Source organism: Aquarana catesbeiana, linkage group LG11 (assembly GCF_042186555.1).
Source record: "Aquarana catesbeiana isolate 2022-GZ linkage group LG11, ASM4218655v1, whole genome shotgun sequence".
NCBI classification, from domain to species: Eukaryota; Metazoa; Chordata; class Amphibia; order Anura; family Ranidae; genus Aquarana; species Aquarana catesbeiana.
Genome location: NC_133334.1, coordinates 116848806 through 116867425, shown reverse-complemented (window position 1 = coordinate 116867425; position 18620 = coordinate 116848806). Strand labels below are relative to the sequence as shown.

Sequence of the window (18620 nt, the reverse complement as noted above, 5' to 3'; positions counted from 1 at the left end):
TAGCAGTACTGGCACTGACCTAACGCTGCCTGGAGCGACGCAGACCTTATCTGACCCTAAAAACATAACTTATATCTCCGCTGGGCGATTAGGGGGTTAAACCTTTATAAGGTAATAAACGGCGGGTGCCCTGAAACTATAATAAACTATAAAAAACAAACTAACTAACCAACGTCACCCGTAACAGTTATACGGTGATCACTGGTGAAAGGGTTAATTGGGGGCAATCAGGGGGTTAAAACCTTTATTAGGTAGTATATGGGGGTCCCTGTCGCTATAAAACGCTGACGGCGAACCTATATACTTACCTCCCTAACTAGCGTCACCTGTGTCACTAATACAGCGAGCAAAAAAAACGATCGCTTAGTGACACTGGCGACGGGGGGTGATCAAGGGGTTAAAACTTTATTAGGGGGGGTTAGGGGGGTACCCTAGACCTAAAGGGGGTACCCTAGACCTAAAGGGGGCTAACCCTAACTGCCCTACCACTTATAACTGTCACAAACTGACACCAATGCAAAAAAAACAAAAAACTGCTATTGGTGCCACTGTGACAGGGGGTACAGGAGGGTGATCGGGGGGTGAAAAGTGTGCCTAGTGTGTTCTACTGAAAGTGTAGTGTTGGTGCAACTCACATTGATGTCTTCTCTCCTCTGCGCCGGAACAAAAAGACCGACACGAGGAGAGATGACATCCCTTCCTCTGCCGCTGTTTACATTACAGCAGCAGAGGAAGATTTTCATTCGTGGGGAGCGATCGCGAGGGGGTGGCCACAAATGAGTGGCCTCCCCCTCAGCCTGTATCGCTTCCCCAATGAAGCCAACCGCCTCGGGCACCGGGGGGGGGGGGGGGGCGCGATGCGGCCCCCAGGCCGCGGAAGGCAGATCACGTACCAGGTACGTGATTTTGCCTGCCCGTGCCATTCTGCCGCAGTATATCTGCGTTAGGCGGTCGGCAACTGGTTAATGACACTTAGTGGTTAGCCTTCTGCCTTGCAGCACTATAGTCCTTGTTTTGAAGATCAACCAGGACAATGCCTGCATGGAGTTTGCATGTTCTCTCTTTGCTTGTGTTGGTTTCCTCTGGATTCTCTGGTTTCCTCTCATACTCCAAGGTGTATTGATAGGGCAGTTGTCTCCTGTTTAAAGGAGTTGTACAGTCTCGTGGTTTTTCACCTTAATGCATTCTATGCATTAAGGTGAAAAACCTTCTGTGCTGCAGCGCCCCACCCCCAGAGCCCCCCTTTTTCTTACCTGAACCCAATCATTCCAGCGATAAGCACGAGCCTAGCAGCTCCAGCCGCTGTCTCGGGTCCTGCTTGGATAGATTGATAGCAGCAGGAGCCATTGGCTTCCGCTGTTGTCAATCAAATCCAATGACACCAGAGCCAGGGGCAAGGCCGAGTCCTGCTGTTTGTGTCAATGAATGCAGCAGCAGCACTTGGGAACGTGCCTGCACGGGTGCCCCCATGGAATGCGGCTCTCCGTGGAGGCACTCAATAAAGAGGAGGAGCCAGGAGCGCCGCCGAGGGGACCCCAGAAAAGGAAGACTGGGGCCGCTTTGTGCAAAACCCTTGCACAGAGCGGGTAAGTATAATATGTTTGTTATTTAAAAGAAAAAAAAAATGTTTACTATCACTTTAAATTGGCCTTAGTATGTGCATGTATGCATGTATGCATGTAATGACCTTAGATTGTAAGCTCCTCTACAGCAGGGACTGATGTGAATGAAAAGTTTAATGGCAATTGCCAGCGCTTTAAAAAATACTTGTAATAAATAATGTGAGATAAGATATTGACATGGTGTTAAAGTGTTTGGGCAAGAAAAAAAACATATGCGGTACATCTGTTCAGTACATGCACATTTCCCCATGTTTTATCTCTTATTTATTTATTTTATTTATTTCAGGTACTTATATAGCGCCGTCAATTTACGCAGCGCTTTACATATACATTATACATTCACATCAGTCCCTACCGCCAAGGAGCTTACAATCTAAGGTCCCTAACACACATTCATGCATACTAGGGACAATTTAGACAGGATCCAATTAACCTACCAGCATGTCTTTGGAGTGTGGGAGAAAACCGGAGTACCCGGAGGAAACTTACGCACGCACAGGGAGAACATGCAAACTCTAGGCAGGTAGTGTCGTGGTTGGGATTCGAACCAGCGACCCTTCTTACTGCTAGGTGAGATTGCTACCCACTACACCACTGTGCCGCCCATCTCTTTAAAAACATTACATGTACAGAAAAATACCTTATGAACCTGGCTGAAATAAACTTGGCTCCTAACTTCCTGTAGTTAGCTGAAGACTCGGGCCTCTTTTGCACTGAAATCCCAAACAGTGTTGTCAGGCCTACCCCATTCTCCCCTGTTGATAGAACAGGCCCCTCCTCACCTCCATAACATAAATGGAGGTGTTCTGTAATCCAGCAAGGAATACTTTAAACAGGGCTGATAACACTACTGGGGATTTCAGTACAGCAGGGAGAATGCTGTCATCTTACTACAAAAAGTTAGATGCTGACCACATTTCTGTCAGGATCATCATGTACAGTATTTTTCTTTATTTGCAGCAATTTTTAAAAAAATGGGGAAATGTGCATGTATTGGAGAGCTGTACTAAGTATATATTCCTTGCTTTTTAGCTAAAACATACACTTTAATGCTATAACCCATAATTAATATATCAAATTAACATGGAATAGCTGAGCAATAGAAATTATTTTCTATAGCTTTTGCCATTCATTTGACATGCTGAAATTTGAATTAAAGGGGCTCACACTGCCCTTGTTGTTCAAGTAATGCTCCTCAAAATTCCATGTGTTTTGCGTTTGGGGGTTGACTGACTTTCCAGTGGTGTTGATGGAGATCGATCCCCATTTAAACTTATCCAAAGTTGATGCAGCTCAGAAGAAGGTAGATACTGTAAGTATTTTGCTAAGAAAAGTATTATGTGTCATATCACTCATTACAGCCCTATTTGTTCAAAAAAAGACTTTCTCCTTTTTAGATCTGAGAATTGTGCGAGTAGTATTGGCTGTTTTCGGTAAAGGCTGTCTGGCCTCTTCATTTTGCTGTGCTTACCTGTATTCTAGTGAGCTATTCCCAACTGTTATCAGGTATGTTGACATATTGCAAACACAATCACTCGAGGACTTAATGACTGGACTGCAAAGGTTTACTATGACTGCCTATGTAATACTAGATAATATTGATAAAAATTTAGGAGCCCTCTTTGATTGGCTGGCCGAAGGGTATTTCTTCCGCTACATAACATCTATGAACCTTTCTGTTATTGTCACTGGAAAGATCTGTTTTGTTTAAGGCCCCATTTACTTATATGAGCTGCGTTAATGCATGCATGTTAATGTGCATTATGGCACTTGTTAATGTGCATTACATTAAGGCAAACCAATATGCTTAAAATCAGACATTACCCTTTTTTTTTTTTTTATTGCCTTAACTCACCTACGTTGTATTGCGGTAAGGCCAGACCTGACTGCATTGCGGAAGTGTGAATCCAGCTTAAAACTTTTTCTGGCTCTTAGATTTTATTGTTGTTCCTTTCCCAGGTTCATTACTTTTTAGGTAAATTCCGAATAACAGTTTTTTTCTTTTTCAAATATTATGTATCTTTTTAATACACTGCCCCACCTGCCTTTTCTCAGTATGTAGCAAGCTTGCTAGTAAATTAGAATGCTGTAAAGTCAAAAGTTACTTTGTTGTTATCACTTCACTGACTCATACTGTAACTTGTGTGTGTAATTTCCAGTTTGCGCTATTGAGCTCCCTTAACACCCTTAACAACAGGCAGTTTAAAACAAGTAAGACCAGGAGCTTAAAACATATGGTTCCAAAAACTGCACCTGCTAATTGTAAACAAAAAGGCAAACATTCATATGGAATATTTAATATTAACCTGAAAAATATTTATTTTGTTTATTTAGAGTTGTATTAAACCCAAAAGCAACATTTATTGTATTGCAGCCCACCAAATCTTAGATGTGATGGTTGCATTTGTTTTCTTTTTTAGACTTTTTTTTTAGTCTTTCTTTTATTTTCCCCTGGTGATCTGGCCAGTAAGCCTGTAGTTTTTCAACAGAACAAGCTGTTCTGCAGATGTAGCAGTTAGAGGGTTGAGATAAAGCATTTAGTACTGACAGGTAATCCCGGTGGAGGACATATGCAGGACCGCTAGCTGGATTTCCGGTGAAACTTTTGCTTGGCACTACAAACTGGACGTAGTCGCCGCTAGTTCTTCGGCGATAGTGTCGACTCCTTTGACCAATTCATTTATTAAAGTGTGGGGAAGCATAGATGTGGGCGAGTTTTTTCGTTTCTTTCCCACCCTATATTGGCTTGGGTATATTCCATAGTGTGCTGACGGGAGGACGACCAGGAAAACTGAAAATTGTTATTAATGCTCACCGTAATTTTCCTTTCCTGGTCCGTCCTTATGTCAGCACAACTTTACTTCCCTCCCTGGCCTGTCGCTACAAAAGAGAACACGAGGGGGAGGGCAGAACAGGGATTTATTATGCTGGAAGAAAGTGGTTCTGAGGGTTAATGTGGAACAGTTAAGCCATAGTGTGCTGACATGAGGATGGACCAGGAAAGGAAAATTACAGTGAGAATTAATAACAATTTTCCATTATCTAGGTTGTATTTTAATGCAGTTACTTACTATCCCTACAGTATAACAGCTGCACTGGGCATGTGAAAATTGTGAAATGCCTTATAGAACTCTCCAGGATCCCCAAAGCTTTGGGAGTTCTAATATGCAAAATGTAATTTATAACTTGAAGTTGTGATTGGCCCTGTCTCAGACTTATTTCTTTGCCATGCTATTAGTACATTCTTGAAAGGGGCATTGAAGGCAGAATGGAAATAGACAAATTACAACCTAAGCAAATGAACTCCCTACTTGCATATAAGAGCTGTATCTTCCATCATACTTGAGGTGATTGTATCCGTATTAGTGCAATTGTGACAGAGAAAATTGAGTACTGTCCATGATACTCTTTTATTTGAACTAACATATAATTTTTCAGAACGAGCTTTCGGGGTATGTCCTCTTCTTCAAGGTTCAAGCAGTACTGATTCACAAAAGTTTTAGCAGAATGTTAAAAAAAACACAATCTCTGAGGGAAAGGAAATAGAAAAAAAAGAAAAACAAACACATACAAATCAATGTGTATGGCAATGGTAATAAAGCTCACAGCAAGTGAGATAAGACAGAGGGAGAGCTATGGACTGGAGGGGGGGGGGGGGGGGGGGGGATGATAGTCACAGAGGGGGTCATATAACTGTAGTATAATGGGTAAGGAAACCAAAATCTACATTTAGGCCATTATTTTTCGTGTCACAAAGAAGTATTCTTAGTTCAAACATATTCCTTTCCTGGATAGTTCTGAAAATCCCTTTAACAACTAAATAAATTGAAATACATTTAAATAAATAAATAAATAATAAGTAAATAAATTAAAATAAATAAATTGTAAATAAAAAAACTTCTTTATATTTCTTGATGGTATGTCTGTGCAAATTCATCCTCTCTTGCAACTTCTGTTCTATTTTAGTATACATCAGGGATGACAAGCTACACACTTCAACATACAGAAAACTGACTGACCGATGCAGCTATCTCCATAATTCCAGCTTTCACCCCCAACACACTAAACAAGCCATCATACACAGCCAGGCCATCAGATACCACCGAATATGTTCAGACCCAGAAGACAGAGATAAACATCTCATAACACTGGTAGACTCCTTGCATAAGAAAGGTTACAAAGACAAAACCATCAACAACAGCATAAACACAGCCTTGAAAACCCGAAGAGAAAATCTTCTCCAATACACAGAGAAAAAACAAATAATGAGTACCTCTAGTCACCACATACAACCCAACACTAGAAGGGATCAAAAAGATAATCAAAGATTTACAACCCATTATAACAGAGGATGAAACTGAAAGAAATATTCCAACAACCCCCATTATTGGCTTTCAGACAACCACCCAACCTTAGACATAAACTAATCAGCAGAAAACTTCACTCTGATTATGAAGTTACAAAAAAAGGAAACAAACCCTGCAATAAAAAAATGCTGCAAACTGTGCAACCAGATCAATCCAATCTATCCAAAAGTGTCACACACACAAATGGGACCTTCATGGGATCATACAGCTGTACCTCCAGTAATGTTGTGTACCTCATCCAATGCAAAAGGCGTAGCTTAGGATCTTATGCTGGTGAAACAGGACCACAAAAAATAATGGCCTAAATTTAGATATTGGTTACCTTACTTATTATACTACAGTTTTACGACCCCCTCTGTGACTATCATTCTCCCCCACCCCCCTCCAGTCCATAGCTTTCCCTCTGTCCTATCTCACTTGCTGATAGCTTTATTACCATTGCCATACACATTGATTTGTATGTGTTTTTTTCTTCTTTTTCCTTTCCCTCAGAGATTGTGTTTTTTGTTTTTTTTTAACATTTTAACATTGTGCTAAAACTTTTGTGAATCAGTTGGACCTTAAAGAAGGGGACATACACGGAAAGCTCATCCTAAAAAATAATAGGTTAGTGCAAATAAAAAAATCTCGGTCAGTACTCAATTTTCTCTTTATAAGAGCTGCATAGGCATTGGAGCTCCCAATAGAGGAACAAAGACTCTGACCATGTGTTTTGACACCTATGCAGGGATTTACTAAAACTGATGCACACAGAATCTAGTGCAGCTCTGCATAGAAACCGATCGGCTTCCAGGTTTTATTGTCAAAGCTTAAGACTCCGTTCACACCTAGGCGATTTGAATCGCGGGCGGACACGTTTGCGATGCCATTACTTCTTAATGGCACTCCAATCGTGGTGTGGTTTTTGCCGCAATAAATTGCGCTGCATTTGAGGCAAAATCGCAACACGCGAAGCTTGACGCTCAAAAAGGAGCAGGAGGTTCTTTTGGGCGACAGCATTGAGCATTGCAGCACAATTTATCACGCGACAATCGTGGGAAAATTGTATAATGGCATCGCAAACATATACCGTGTTTTGCCGCCATTTGGAATCGCGGGCAGAATTGCAGCAATTCCATTTGCGATTCAAAACGGTGCCTAGGTGTGAATGGTGCCATTAAACAAGCTGAAGTTATAAGTTGATTGGTTACCATGCACAGCTGCACCAGATTCTGTGTGCACCAGTTTTAGTAAATCTCCTTATATACGTTCACTTTGTACAGCTGCCTTACAATAAACACAGGTTAACTTTGAGGATATATCATGTCACATAAAAGTCAGCACTGGAAAACATAAATTGAAATTTTGCTTTATTAAAATGATCTTCCTTTATTTTTTCCAGACAGAGTGGAATGGGGGTTGTTGCTATGAAAGCCCGCATGGGCTCCATGGTTGCTCCATTGGTTTTGATGTTATCAGAGATTTCTCCTATCTTTCCTCCAGCGACATATGGAGTGGCAGCAATAATATCTGGGATTGTAGCTGTGTTTTTAAATGAAACTTGTAATCTACAGCTGCCAGATACAATAGAAGAAGTTGAAGCCAGGTATGGTAACCTAAAATCACATTTTCAGGTCTTGATTCCTGCCATTTTAAAAAATAACATCTGCTTTTTTGAGTGCTATGTTATCCCCTTAGCGCAGACCGTCCACAAATTTGCTTTCATGGCTTGAAGGGGTTAAACCGGGGTGATGCCTGTACCCCAGTACCATTTTTTAGAGCAAGCGGTTGGCTTTTTAGTAATAACAACCCATGCGGCTAAAAAATGCTCGGATGTTATCATAAAGCAGCAAGAGGGGACGTCCCCCCCTCCCGCCTCCTTCCGCCACTCTTCTGGGCCTCCTGTCCCACTGGGAGACCCCATCCACGATCTGGCGCTTTGATCAAGTCTCCTATGTAAAAACATGGAAGCAACATCACAACGTCAGTTCCAGTTTACTCGGCTGCCAATGACGCCGATTTAAAAAAAATGACAGTATTTAGAATAGTCGATTTTGGCGTTCTGAATACTGAGTGCAAAGGAGGGATTTGGGGTCTTTTACATGTTTACATTCCTTGTGACAGCAATAAAAGTGATCACATTTTTTTTTAAGGGACAATGTAAAAAAAAAAAAAATAAATAAATAAGAAAAAAAAGATTTTTTTTTAAAGTGCCCCTGTCCCTGTGCAGAAAAAAAAACGCATATGTAAGTCGCACCTGCATATGTAAACGGTGTTCAAATATCACATGTGAGGTATCGCCGCGATCGTCAGAGTGAGCGCCATAATTCTAGCGAAAGACCTCCTCTGTAACTCTAACCTGGTAACCATTACATTTTTTTAAATCGTCACCTAAGATTTTTAGGTACCATAGTTTGTCACCATTCCACGAGTGTGCGCAATTTCAAAGCATGACATGTTCAGTATTTATTTACTTGGCATATCATCCTCTTTTACATTATACAAAAAAAGTGGGCTAACTTTACTGTTTAGTTTTTTTAATTCATGAAAGTGTATTTTTTCCCAAAAAATTGTGTTTAAAAGACCGCTGCAATACCGTGTGACATTAAATATTGCAATGATTTTATTCCCTAGGGTCTCTGCTAAAAATATATATATATAATGTTTGGGGGTTGTAATTAATTTTCTAGCAAAAAATACGGATTTTAACTTGTAAGCAACAAATGTCAGAAATAGGCTTAGGCATGAAAGAGTTATATTTCTCCTCTGCTAAGGGCAAGCCAAAAAGTACTGAGTACTACAGATCTGTAGAAAAGATAGACAATACAACCTGCTTATTTTTGTTCAAATTGAATCAATTTATTCTTTTTTTTTCTCCTTTTAGAACATGAAATGTTTCACGTTCAGTCTATACATAGCTCAAGCAATGTAAAGTCTAATCTAATATCTAATTTGTTTCAATGAAGTTGCGTATGACCACTTAGGTGTACCTGTTATGCACTAAGTGTTAACCACTTCAACTCTCACATCTATGCACCTCCAATTGACCTGCACAATTTTTAAATTTGTGCTGTGGTTTTGTTTATTCTACAATACCTTGCATAAAGCAGACCTTTCTACTCTTTTGCTAAAAGTCACAGCTGCATACAGCTCTGCATTCAGAAATTATCTAACATTCATTTTTTTTTTTTTGCTTTTACTTACAATTATTTTTCACTTCCTGGTCGTGTGAGGTACTGGTGATGTAACCCTGATCTCACAGCGGCATCCTGGGTTCCATGTTCCAGAAAGCAGACCCAAAGTTCTGGGCTGAGTTCAAGGAGGTAAAGGGAGGTGGATTTATCTGCCCTTAGAGAAACTGTCCACAATGAGAAAAATTGGAACAAATTATAGAGACAAATTATATGTATACATTTTATCTACCGTAGTTTAAAAATAGAATTACTGTCGATAAAATGTATACATATAATTGGTCTCTATAACTTATCATGTTTAAAATTTTATTAAAATTATGATTTTGATACAAAGCATTGCAAAGTTATGTACCTTATAAAACTATTTTTTTTTTACATTTTGCACTTTTTTTTAATGCAACACTTAACAAATTAACAAACAAAATAAAATAAAAAAAGTTAAATATTAATGGTTAGAAAAAGAGAAATAAGCATTAAGTTACTGACAGGGCAGGATCTCTCCCCAAAGTGACAGACTAAAGACAAACTAGTAGGAGTTTTTTCTTTGTTTAATAAAATCATATCACAATTGTTTTGCCAATGATTCGTCCTCTTCTTCAGGGAATAGCATACAATGAGCTTTCTGTATAACAATAAAACACAAACACTTCATGGAAAACATTTGCTCTGTTAAAGGTGCATTAGGATTTGTAGATCAATATAAAATTAATATATGGGCAGCAGCAGTTGTAAAAGCACAATTAAAGTCATGATTAAAAAAACTTATATAGTTCTGATTATAAAAAAATCTAACGTCTACGGCAAGCGAAGACTTTAAGACTCTGTCTTCAAATTCTAAATCCTACAGCAGAATCTTTATTTCGAACACCCTGGTCCCCCACTGTGCTCAATGGTTCCTCTCATCAGTCCCTGCGTCAAGACTGCAATGACATTAACCCAGCAGAATGGAACCACGGTGCACAGCGAGAGATGCAGGCATCTGACACTTCCAAAAATGTTGAATGCCAGAGATTTTAGCACTTGAAGACAGCACCGTCCAGAGGTAAGTATTCAGTCTTGTTTTTGGATTTTTTTTCTTGGAAGCAAAAGGGTGACTAACTGGCTATATTCTTTTCCAAATATTTATTTGAAATGTACTTGCTTGTCCCAAAATCAAAAGACAATGCCTATATATTCTTTATCTTTTTACAGATCTAAAGGTAAAGATATACAAAGGATCATCCCAAAAGAGGAAGTCCCCCTTACACAGAGCCAACCTCAAGCTCAGCCTTCAAAAAGACTCTTACTGGAAACAGTGTAATCAGCCTTAAAGCAGTTGTATACCCGCACAATTTTTTTATTTTTATTTTAAAACCTGTAAGGCAAAAGGCATAATGAGCTAGTATGTACCGCATTATGAAATACTTACCTTAGAATGAGGCGTCGGCAGCTGATCCCGGTCCACGTCGAGGAAGCTGACATTTCCCCTCGGCTTGTCTTCCGGGTTCACGGCTCCGGCGCTGTGAGTGGCTAGAGCCGCGATGTCATCACTCCCGCGAATGCGCGGGAGACTTATTTCCGGCAAGGACCTGCAGTGTCTGCCGGACCTTCAGCCGGACCTTCACATCGCATTTGCCGCTGACGTCAGCGACTGCATGCAAAGTGAATATATTCATATTCGTTCATTCATTCAGATATTCATTTTACCTACAGGTAAGCCTTATTATAGGCTTACCTGTAGGTAAAAATGCAAAAAAAGGGTATACAACCACTTTAAGCTAGGCATGGATACAACATGTTTAGTTAATGCGTTGACAGTTAGTCTATAGTAGCAGAAATCGTGTGTGCAAATTACAATCAAGACACCAAGACCATTTTTTCAATGCCTATGTGTTTAGGAAAAACAATACAATCTTAAATATGTTTGTTTAAATTCACATCACAAAAGAGAAATTCCTTGTAATGATACAAATCACATTGTGTGTTTGAGGTATTCTGTGACAGTTTGACCAGCTACAAGCATTTTATGTTTCATAAGTTTAAAAAACAGAACCTTAACCACCTCAATACTTTCACCCCCTTCTTGCCCAGGCCATTTTTCAGCTTTCAGCGCTGTCGCACTTTAAATGATAATTGTGTGGTCATGCAACACTGTACCCAAATGAATTTTTAATAATTTTCTTCACACAAACAGAGCTTTGTTTTGGTGGTATTCAATCACCGCTGGGTTTTTTATTTTTTACAAAAAAAAAAAAAAGGGAAAAAAAAGGAAAATTAAAAAAAAAAAAAAAAAGTTTCCCTCAGTAAATTTTGTAAATAAGTAATTTTTCTCCTTCACTGATGTGCACTGAGGAGGTGGCACTGATATGCTACACTGATGGTCACTGATGAGGTGGCACTTATGGGCACTGATAAGGCAGCACTTATTGGCACTGATGAGGAGGCACTATTATGCCGCACTGATAGGTGGCACTGGTGGTACTGATAGGCAGCACTGATGGGCACTGATGGGAATTGATGGGCAACACTGATGAGCAGGCACTGATGGGCACTAAAAGGTAGCACTGACTGGCACCAGTAATGGGCACTGATTTGTGTCACTGATGGGCACTGATTTGTGTCACTGATGGGCATTGATTGGTGGCACTCATGGGCATTGATTGGTGGCCCTTCTGGGGCTTTACTGTAACCAGGGCACTGATGATCAGTGCCCTGATTACATGCCCTGTTCTCCTCTGCGAGGAGATGCCGCTGATTGGCTCTCCTTACCGCACACTCTGTCAGTGTGAGACGATGAGAGACGATTACTGTCATTGATAGTTGAAAGCTGAAGCTTGGAATTCAGATTATTACTGTGTCATGATCTTAGATTAGATAGATAGCTTGGTCAGCTACATCATACATCTGCATTATTTAAACATCCATCACCCTCTACTTTGAAACTGTTCTCCAAAACAGACACAGCACTGGCCCCCTTTACATCTGAGCAATTTTCTACTTGAATCTCTAAAACATTCAACAAGGCACTTTCGACTAATTTCAATGGCCTCTGGGTGTTTTACAAGCATTTTGTTGTGTGTTTTCTGCTCAAACAGCAGCTATCTACCCCTAATCTCCTCCACCTCTCTTCCCCCTAATGCCTTCTATTGGCTGTAAAATGCATGTAATACACTTTTAAAAACGCTCAAAACTCAAATAAAAAAGCCTAAAAATAGGTCTGCTCAGGTGTGAATGCAGCCTGAATGTTCTACTTCAGAGACCAGATCAGTGTTCAAGTGGAATGAATTTTACAGAGAGGAGTTTGTTGGGTACAGATCCCTGTTTTACAGCTAGGGGGCAGTTCCAAGGATGCAAAAAACAGTGTACAGGGATCCCTGGAGTGTAATTAATCTTAACTTAATATCTTAAAGTGATTATAAAGTCTTTTTTTTTTTAATAACAAACATGTTATACTTATCTGCTCTGTGCAGCTGGTTTTGCACAGAGCAGCCCAGGTCCTCCTCTTCTTGGGTCCCTCTTTGCTGCTCCTGGCCCCTCCCTCCTATCGAGTGCCCCCACAGTCAGCAGCTTCCAATGGGGGCACCCGAGCCGAGTCACAGCTCCATTTGCCAATTCAGACACGGAGCCCCGACCCCGCTCTCCCCTGATTGGCTGACTGACTTTGATTGATTGAGGCAATGGCACCGCTGCTGTGTCTCAGCCAATTAGGAGGAGTGTCCTGGATGGCTTAGACATTCGTAGACTTCGCTAGAGAGAGATGGGGCTCAGGTATGTAATTAGGGGGGTCCTGGGGTGACTGCTACAAACAAAAGTTTTTATCTTAATGCATAGAATGCTAAAGATAAAAAACCTTCTGCTTTTACATCTCTTTTAAAGACAAACAGAAGTCTCATACTTTTTTCTGTTTTTACTCCTGTACTGCTGGATGTTGGGAATTTTCAATTTTTATTTGGAGATGCCCTTTTTTTCTCTCTGGAAAAATACTGCTTCCTGCCCTCCTTCTCCAGCACTCTATGCTTATATAAATGACTGATAGCACAAGTGTTCTCACACAAACCTATACCACTGAGAAAGAGTGGGGGCCAGGTCAGTAAGAGTGCACTAGACAGAATGGTGCCTATTGGACTGCACACTCCATATTTTTTATTTATTACAGGTACTTGTATAGCAACTTTTACCTAGCACTTTACATATATATTCCACATTCACATCAGTCCCTGCCCTCAAGGAGCTTATAATCTAAGGTCCCTAACTCACATTCATACATACACATTTACTAGGGCCAGTTTAGATAGGAGGCAATTAACATACCAGCATTTCTTTGGCGTACGGGAGAAAACCCTCGTGGGCACAGGGATACCATACAAACTTCAGGCAGGTAGTGCTGTGTTTGGGATTCAAAACAATGACCCTAGTGCTGGAAGTGCTACTACTTACTCACTGTGCTGCCCACACTTCTGTGACTTCAACTGGGTTTTAACGTGAACCTATCAGCCATTTTAAATTTAAAGTAGAACTAAAGGCAAAACTTTTTTTAATTTTGGATAAGGTAAAGAAGGGTTATAACCCCTGTCAGTTTTTTTCTTTCACCATCTGTGTCCCATTGGGGAGATTTCCTTTCACTTCCTGTCCCATAGCCAAATCTGCAAGTGAAAGGAAATCTCTGGATTTCCTCACTGTTGTCACCAAGATAACCAGAACTAGTGTGCCCATTGGAAGATTTCCTCCCCCTATTCCTGTTCTGGTGTCAACCCAAAATTTGGGATTTTCTTTTGCTTTTACTCTTGGTGATAACTAACAGGACAAATACAGAGGGTGACACAGACAACAATAAAAACATGACAGGTTTTCTAATTTTTTCTTCATTCTATCCAATACTATATTTTAACTGCCTAAGTGTCTGGTAAGAGGAAACACCACAAGATGGTGGCTTTTACCTGTATTGCCCTCTAAGGCCAATAAAGACACGCCCACTGGACAAGGGGATGACAATTGTCAGGGCTTAAGCTAGACATGCACAGCTCACATTTCATCCCATTCCTGTAAATTAGCCAATATTTGAGCTGTGGATTGCCCTGCCAACACCACCTGTCTGGACAAACTTCAGATAATTGAACAAGGAAATTTGTGGGATTGGACTTTATAGGCACGATAACAAGTATTGTACAGTTAAAAACTAAAATTTATTAAACATAGAAAACATTATTTAAGAATTATTGTACTCCAGAAAAGAGCTATGTAGTTGGTGAATATTAATGTCTAAGGCTCAACATGTTGTGCGGAGTCCATGGCTGCAGTCGCTCTCTACCCGAGCGGCTGCTATTTATACTTACTTATACTTACTATTCATCAGCAGCAGGTCCCACACTACTAACACTTATATGGGATGTTTAATCATCATTTGTGACTACACACAAACGATTGTGACCGCTGTTTTTTCTACATTTAAATTGGTCCTATATCAAAACAGCTATGCTGGGGCTACTATGTGTTGCTAGATGATTCTGGCACTATATTCCACAGCGTGTGCTTTTAGTCTACTTCCTTGGAGTGGCAATTCCCCTTGTTCTTCCCTCCCCCCTTTTTTTTTCCATTGAACCGTCATTTTACTATTACTATGTAAATCTATTCCATGTTCCTGAAGAAACGCTATGCGCGCAACATGTTGAGCCTTAGACATTAATATTCACCAACTAAATAGCTCTTTCCTGGAGTACAATAATTCTGTGATGGAATGATTGATATCTCATCCTCGAATTGCCTATGTTACTTCATTGAGTTATGTATGGATTGCATTATTGTAACTGCATTTTTTATGGACTGATTTTGTACAGATTTTTGTATCTGTTTTTTCTCTTTTTTTTCTCTTATTAAATCATGTTTTCTATGTTTAATAAATTTTAGTTTTAACTGTACAATACTTGTTATCGTGCCTATAAAGTCCAAGCCCACAAATTTCCTTGTTCAATACTGCATTATGAGACATGGCACATAGTACTTCTTATGTATCCGCAGTACCACTCTGTGTTGATACTAAATTCATAAACTTCAGATAATAAGAAACCAGGTAGAAAAAAGTCAACCAAAGAGTGACTACAGTCAATCCACTGCAGGCACTGTTTGGGTATTCTGATTGCCGCAGAAACTAGCTGTCAGAATACAATAGCCAGATCTGGAATCGAAGAGCCACTCTGAAATGTTTGAGTCAGAAATGAAGTGTATTCCAAACATATATTTAGTACAAGTACCAACAAGTTTCAGGAACCAAATATTGCCCCCTTCCTCAAGGCTTGTGAAAATATGAAATCAAGATGTGAGAACTCAAAAGGTAACAGCCTCGGCTTGAAGGGGTTGTACCGGGGTGATGCCTGCAGCTACAGGCATCACCCCAGTACCATTTTTTAAAGCAAACAGTTGGCTTTCTTGGTATAACAAATGATGTGGCTAGCAGCCTCTGGGTTATTATCCCAAGGTTCGGGAGGGGACATGCCCCCTCTCCTGCCGTCCCAACGGGAGACTGGAGCGACCACTTGAAAAGTCCGCTGGCTGGATCGGCTTTGATCGGGTCTCGGGAAATCGCTTCCGATTTGCTGAAGACTTAAAGCGCCAAATTTAAAAAAAATTACAGCATTCAAAACTGCCCAAATTGCCATTTTGAATTTGTGAACGTGCAAAGGAGGGGTTTGGGGTCTTATAGACCCCAGATCTCTTCATAAAGAGTACCTGTCACTGACTACTACTGTCACAAGGGATGTTTACATTCCTTGTGACAGTAATAAAAATGATCAAAAAAGGGGGGAATGGTTAATGCGCTACACTAAAAAGACAATAATAAGTAAGCTGCTACAAACCATGTGACAAAAATGTGTACCAAAATTAAATTAAATAAATTGTAGCGCTAAAAAACACATATGCAAATTATCTCTGTGCACATAAACATAATGTCCCAATAGTGACGTGTTGTTAAAGCAATAAACAGTCCACAGTGAATATATGTGATCCGTGTGGCAGTTCGTTCAGCTTCTCAACGGTCAGCTCAGGTATCATCAAGATAAATGGATAGATGGAATACGCTTACCGGACAAGTTGGATTCTACTGCCGTGAGCATAGAATCAGTAAGGCTTTGTGCCACCAAGGGCAAAGGTGTGGAATGATGGAGGCAAGGGTAGAGCCTCTGCCAGGCCTGGATGTCCCTCTCGGTCCACTGGAACAGGATCGAAATAGTTCCCAAAAACAAGTGGTTTCTCAATTCACCGGAACATGTGGAAAAAAGAGGGATGCTTCCACATAGTGTAACTCAGGGTATTTTATTGCTGCAATGACACAAAACACATGACCTGTAAGGCCTGGTAGAGGCTCTACCCTTGCCTCCATCATTCCACACCTTTGCCCTTGGTGGCACAAAGCCTTACTGATTCTATGCTCACGGCAGTAGACTCCAACTTGTCCGGTAAGCGTATTCCATCTATCCGTTTATCTTGATGATACCTGAGCTGACCGTTGAGAAGCTGAACGAACTGCCACACGGATCACATATATTCACTGTGGACTGTTTTTTGCTTTAACAACACGTCACTATTGGGACATTATGTTTATGTGCACAGAGATAATTTGCATATGTGTTTTTTAGCGCTACAATTTATTTAATTTAATAAAAATGATCAGAAATTTATTTTTAAAGAGACAGTGTAAACACAAAAAAATAAGAAAAAAATAAAATAAATTTAGAGCGCCCCATCCCTCCGTGCTCGTGCGCAAAAGAGAACACATATGTAAGTCACTCCCACAAGTGTAAACAGTGTTCAAATCACACATGTGAGGTATCGCCGGGATTTTGCTGGAAAGCCTGATCTTGCTGGAAAAAACAAAAAAAATTGCTGGAAAGCCTGATTTTTTTTTTTTATCTCAACTTTCCACTATGAAAGTGAATGGTTGGACTGATTTACAGGGAAAACAGAGACAGGACTCCCAATCCCTAAAAGGCAAAACAAACGTGAGGAGAGAGACAAAGCTCTCTCTGGTAGAGTGGGATTTTTGAGGGGAGATAATGTGTCTGTTAGCGGTGAGCCAATCCAGCAATGGTTAATATAAAAGTATAAATTTTATTGAAAATATTTTTAAAAAATATACATTACAAAAATGACAATCAAGCATCAGGATGACCATGCAATAGCTTGTGTTCAGAAATCATTTGTGATCAGCCAGCCAACATGTTTCGCATATATTTTGCTTCGTCAGGGCATTAAGGACATCACTAATTTTATCTAGATTGCATACAAGATATGAATTATTATTGTAATTATAAATACATTTTAACCATGAACAGATAGAGACCATAATAAATATTGCATGACAAAAATATAGTTGTGCTCACCTAGTCTATTGCAAGTCGAAAGGACAAAAGAGCAGCCACCTCCACATCCAAAAGCCCCCTAATACATCGCCCGGAGCAAAAAGCCCATGGGTGCCAGATCCCAATGGGCAGTGCCGATAGGGGAACTGGACCGTGCAGAATGATAGGCAGAGGTCTGGCAGAGAAATTAAAGATATGATGAAGGGGAAATTGATTAATGATTGTAATGTTACAAAAAGAAAAAATTATATCTTAAAAAATATCTAGAAGATACATAAAGGAGGGGGGGGTAAGGAAGGATACTGTGCCAGCTGCCCCACAATGTGGGCAGTAAATTGAGGGGTAAACTAAATAGTTTATCCCCCTAAATGGCAGACTAATGTAGGTATTGTCAGACTTAATAAAGGTCGACATCAGGTATCTACAAACATTAACCTAATTTTGAAAAAATAAAATGTAACATTTTTATATAATTATATGTATAAAATTATTGCCATAGAAACCAAAGGTATAAACACATGCTGGAGAGCGTGAAGGGCATACGAGGGCGGACGTGAGACACTCCTAAGAGGGCGGAGTCTCACGTCCGCCCTCGTATGCCCTTCACGCTCTCCAGCGTGATGTGGGCAATGCGCACGCACACTTCCTGTAAGTGCGCGCGCATCTCTGCAGGGACGTCCAGACCGGAAGTGATGCCGGAGGTCATGTCCGACCTTTTCACTTCTGGTAGGACTGTGCCGATTTAAGATGGGGACGCCGGCGTGCTGTCTAATAGACGCACCCTGCGGTCCCCCATTGGAACTGGCAAGCGCTGGCTGCCCTTGCTATCACCAGGATCTTATAAGTCCCGCTGTACTCAACTACCAGGTGAGCTATATGCCTTATGCTTTCCTTTTTCATATTTGTGAATGCTGGTGACCTGTCATGTATCTTGTACCTGGGGGGTTGCCTGTTGGCCTGTGTGAGATGTGTATGCTACGCTTCGGTGTTTTGGCGTGCCTCTGTCCCACTGATTGGCCAGCACTCTATGCAGTGCCTCACTAGATGGATTGGGTGTCATACTATCTGACATCCCCCACCCATATTATTTTTGTTACTCCCCCCCTAAATATTTGTGTTTATACC

General features: G+C 40.5%; 1 protein-coding gene across 1 annotated transcript in view; it reads left to right on the top strand.

The window, feature by feature from the left end:
- The window catches only part of LOC141112287 (solute carrier family 22 member 20-like), a 102220-nt gene extending 91758 nt beyond the window's left edge, over positions 1 to 10462 (top strand). The window contains exons 8-10 of the mRNA XM_073604935.1: positions 3020 to 3128; positions 7371 to 7574; positions 10354 to 10462. Of these exons, the coding sequence (XP_073461036.1) occupies positions 3020 to 3128; positions 7371 to 7574; positions 10354 to 10462 (422 nt within the window). The remainder of the gene's footprint in view (positions 1 to 3019; positions 3129 to 7370; positions 7575 to 10353) is intronic.
- Positions 10463 to 18620: the final 8158 nt, after the last annotated feature.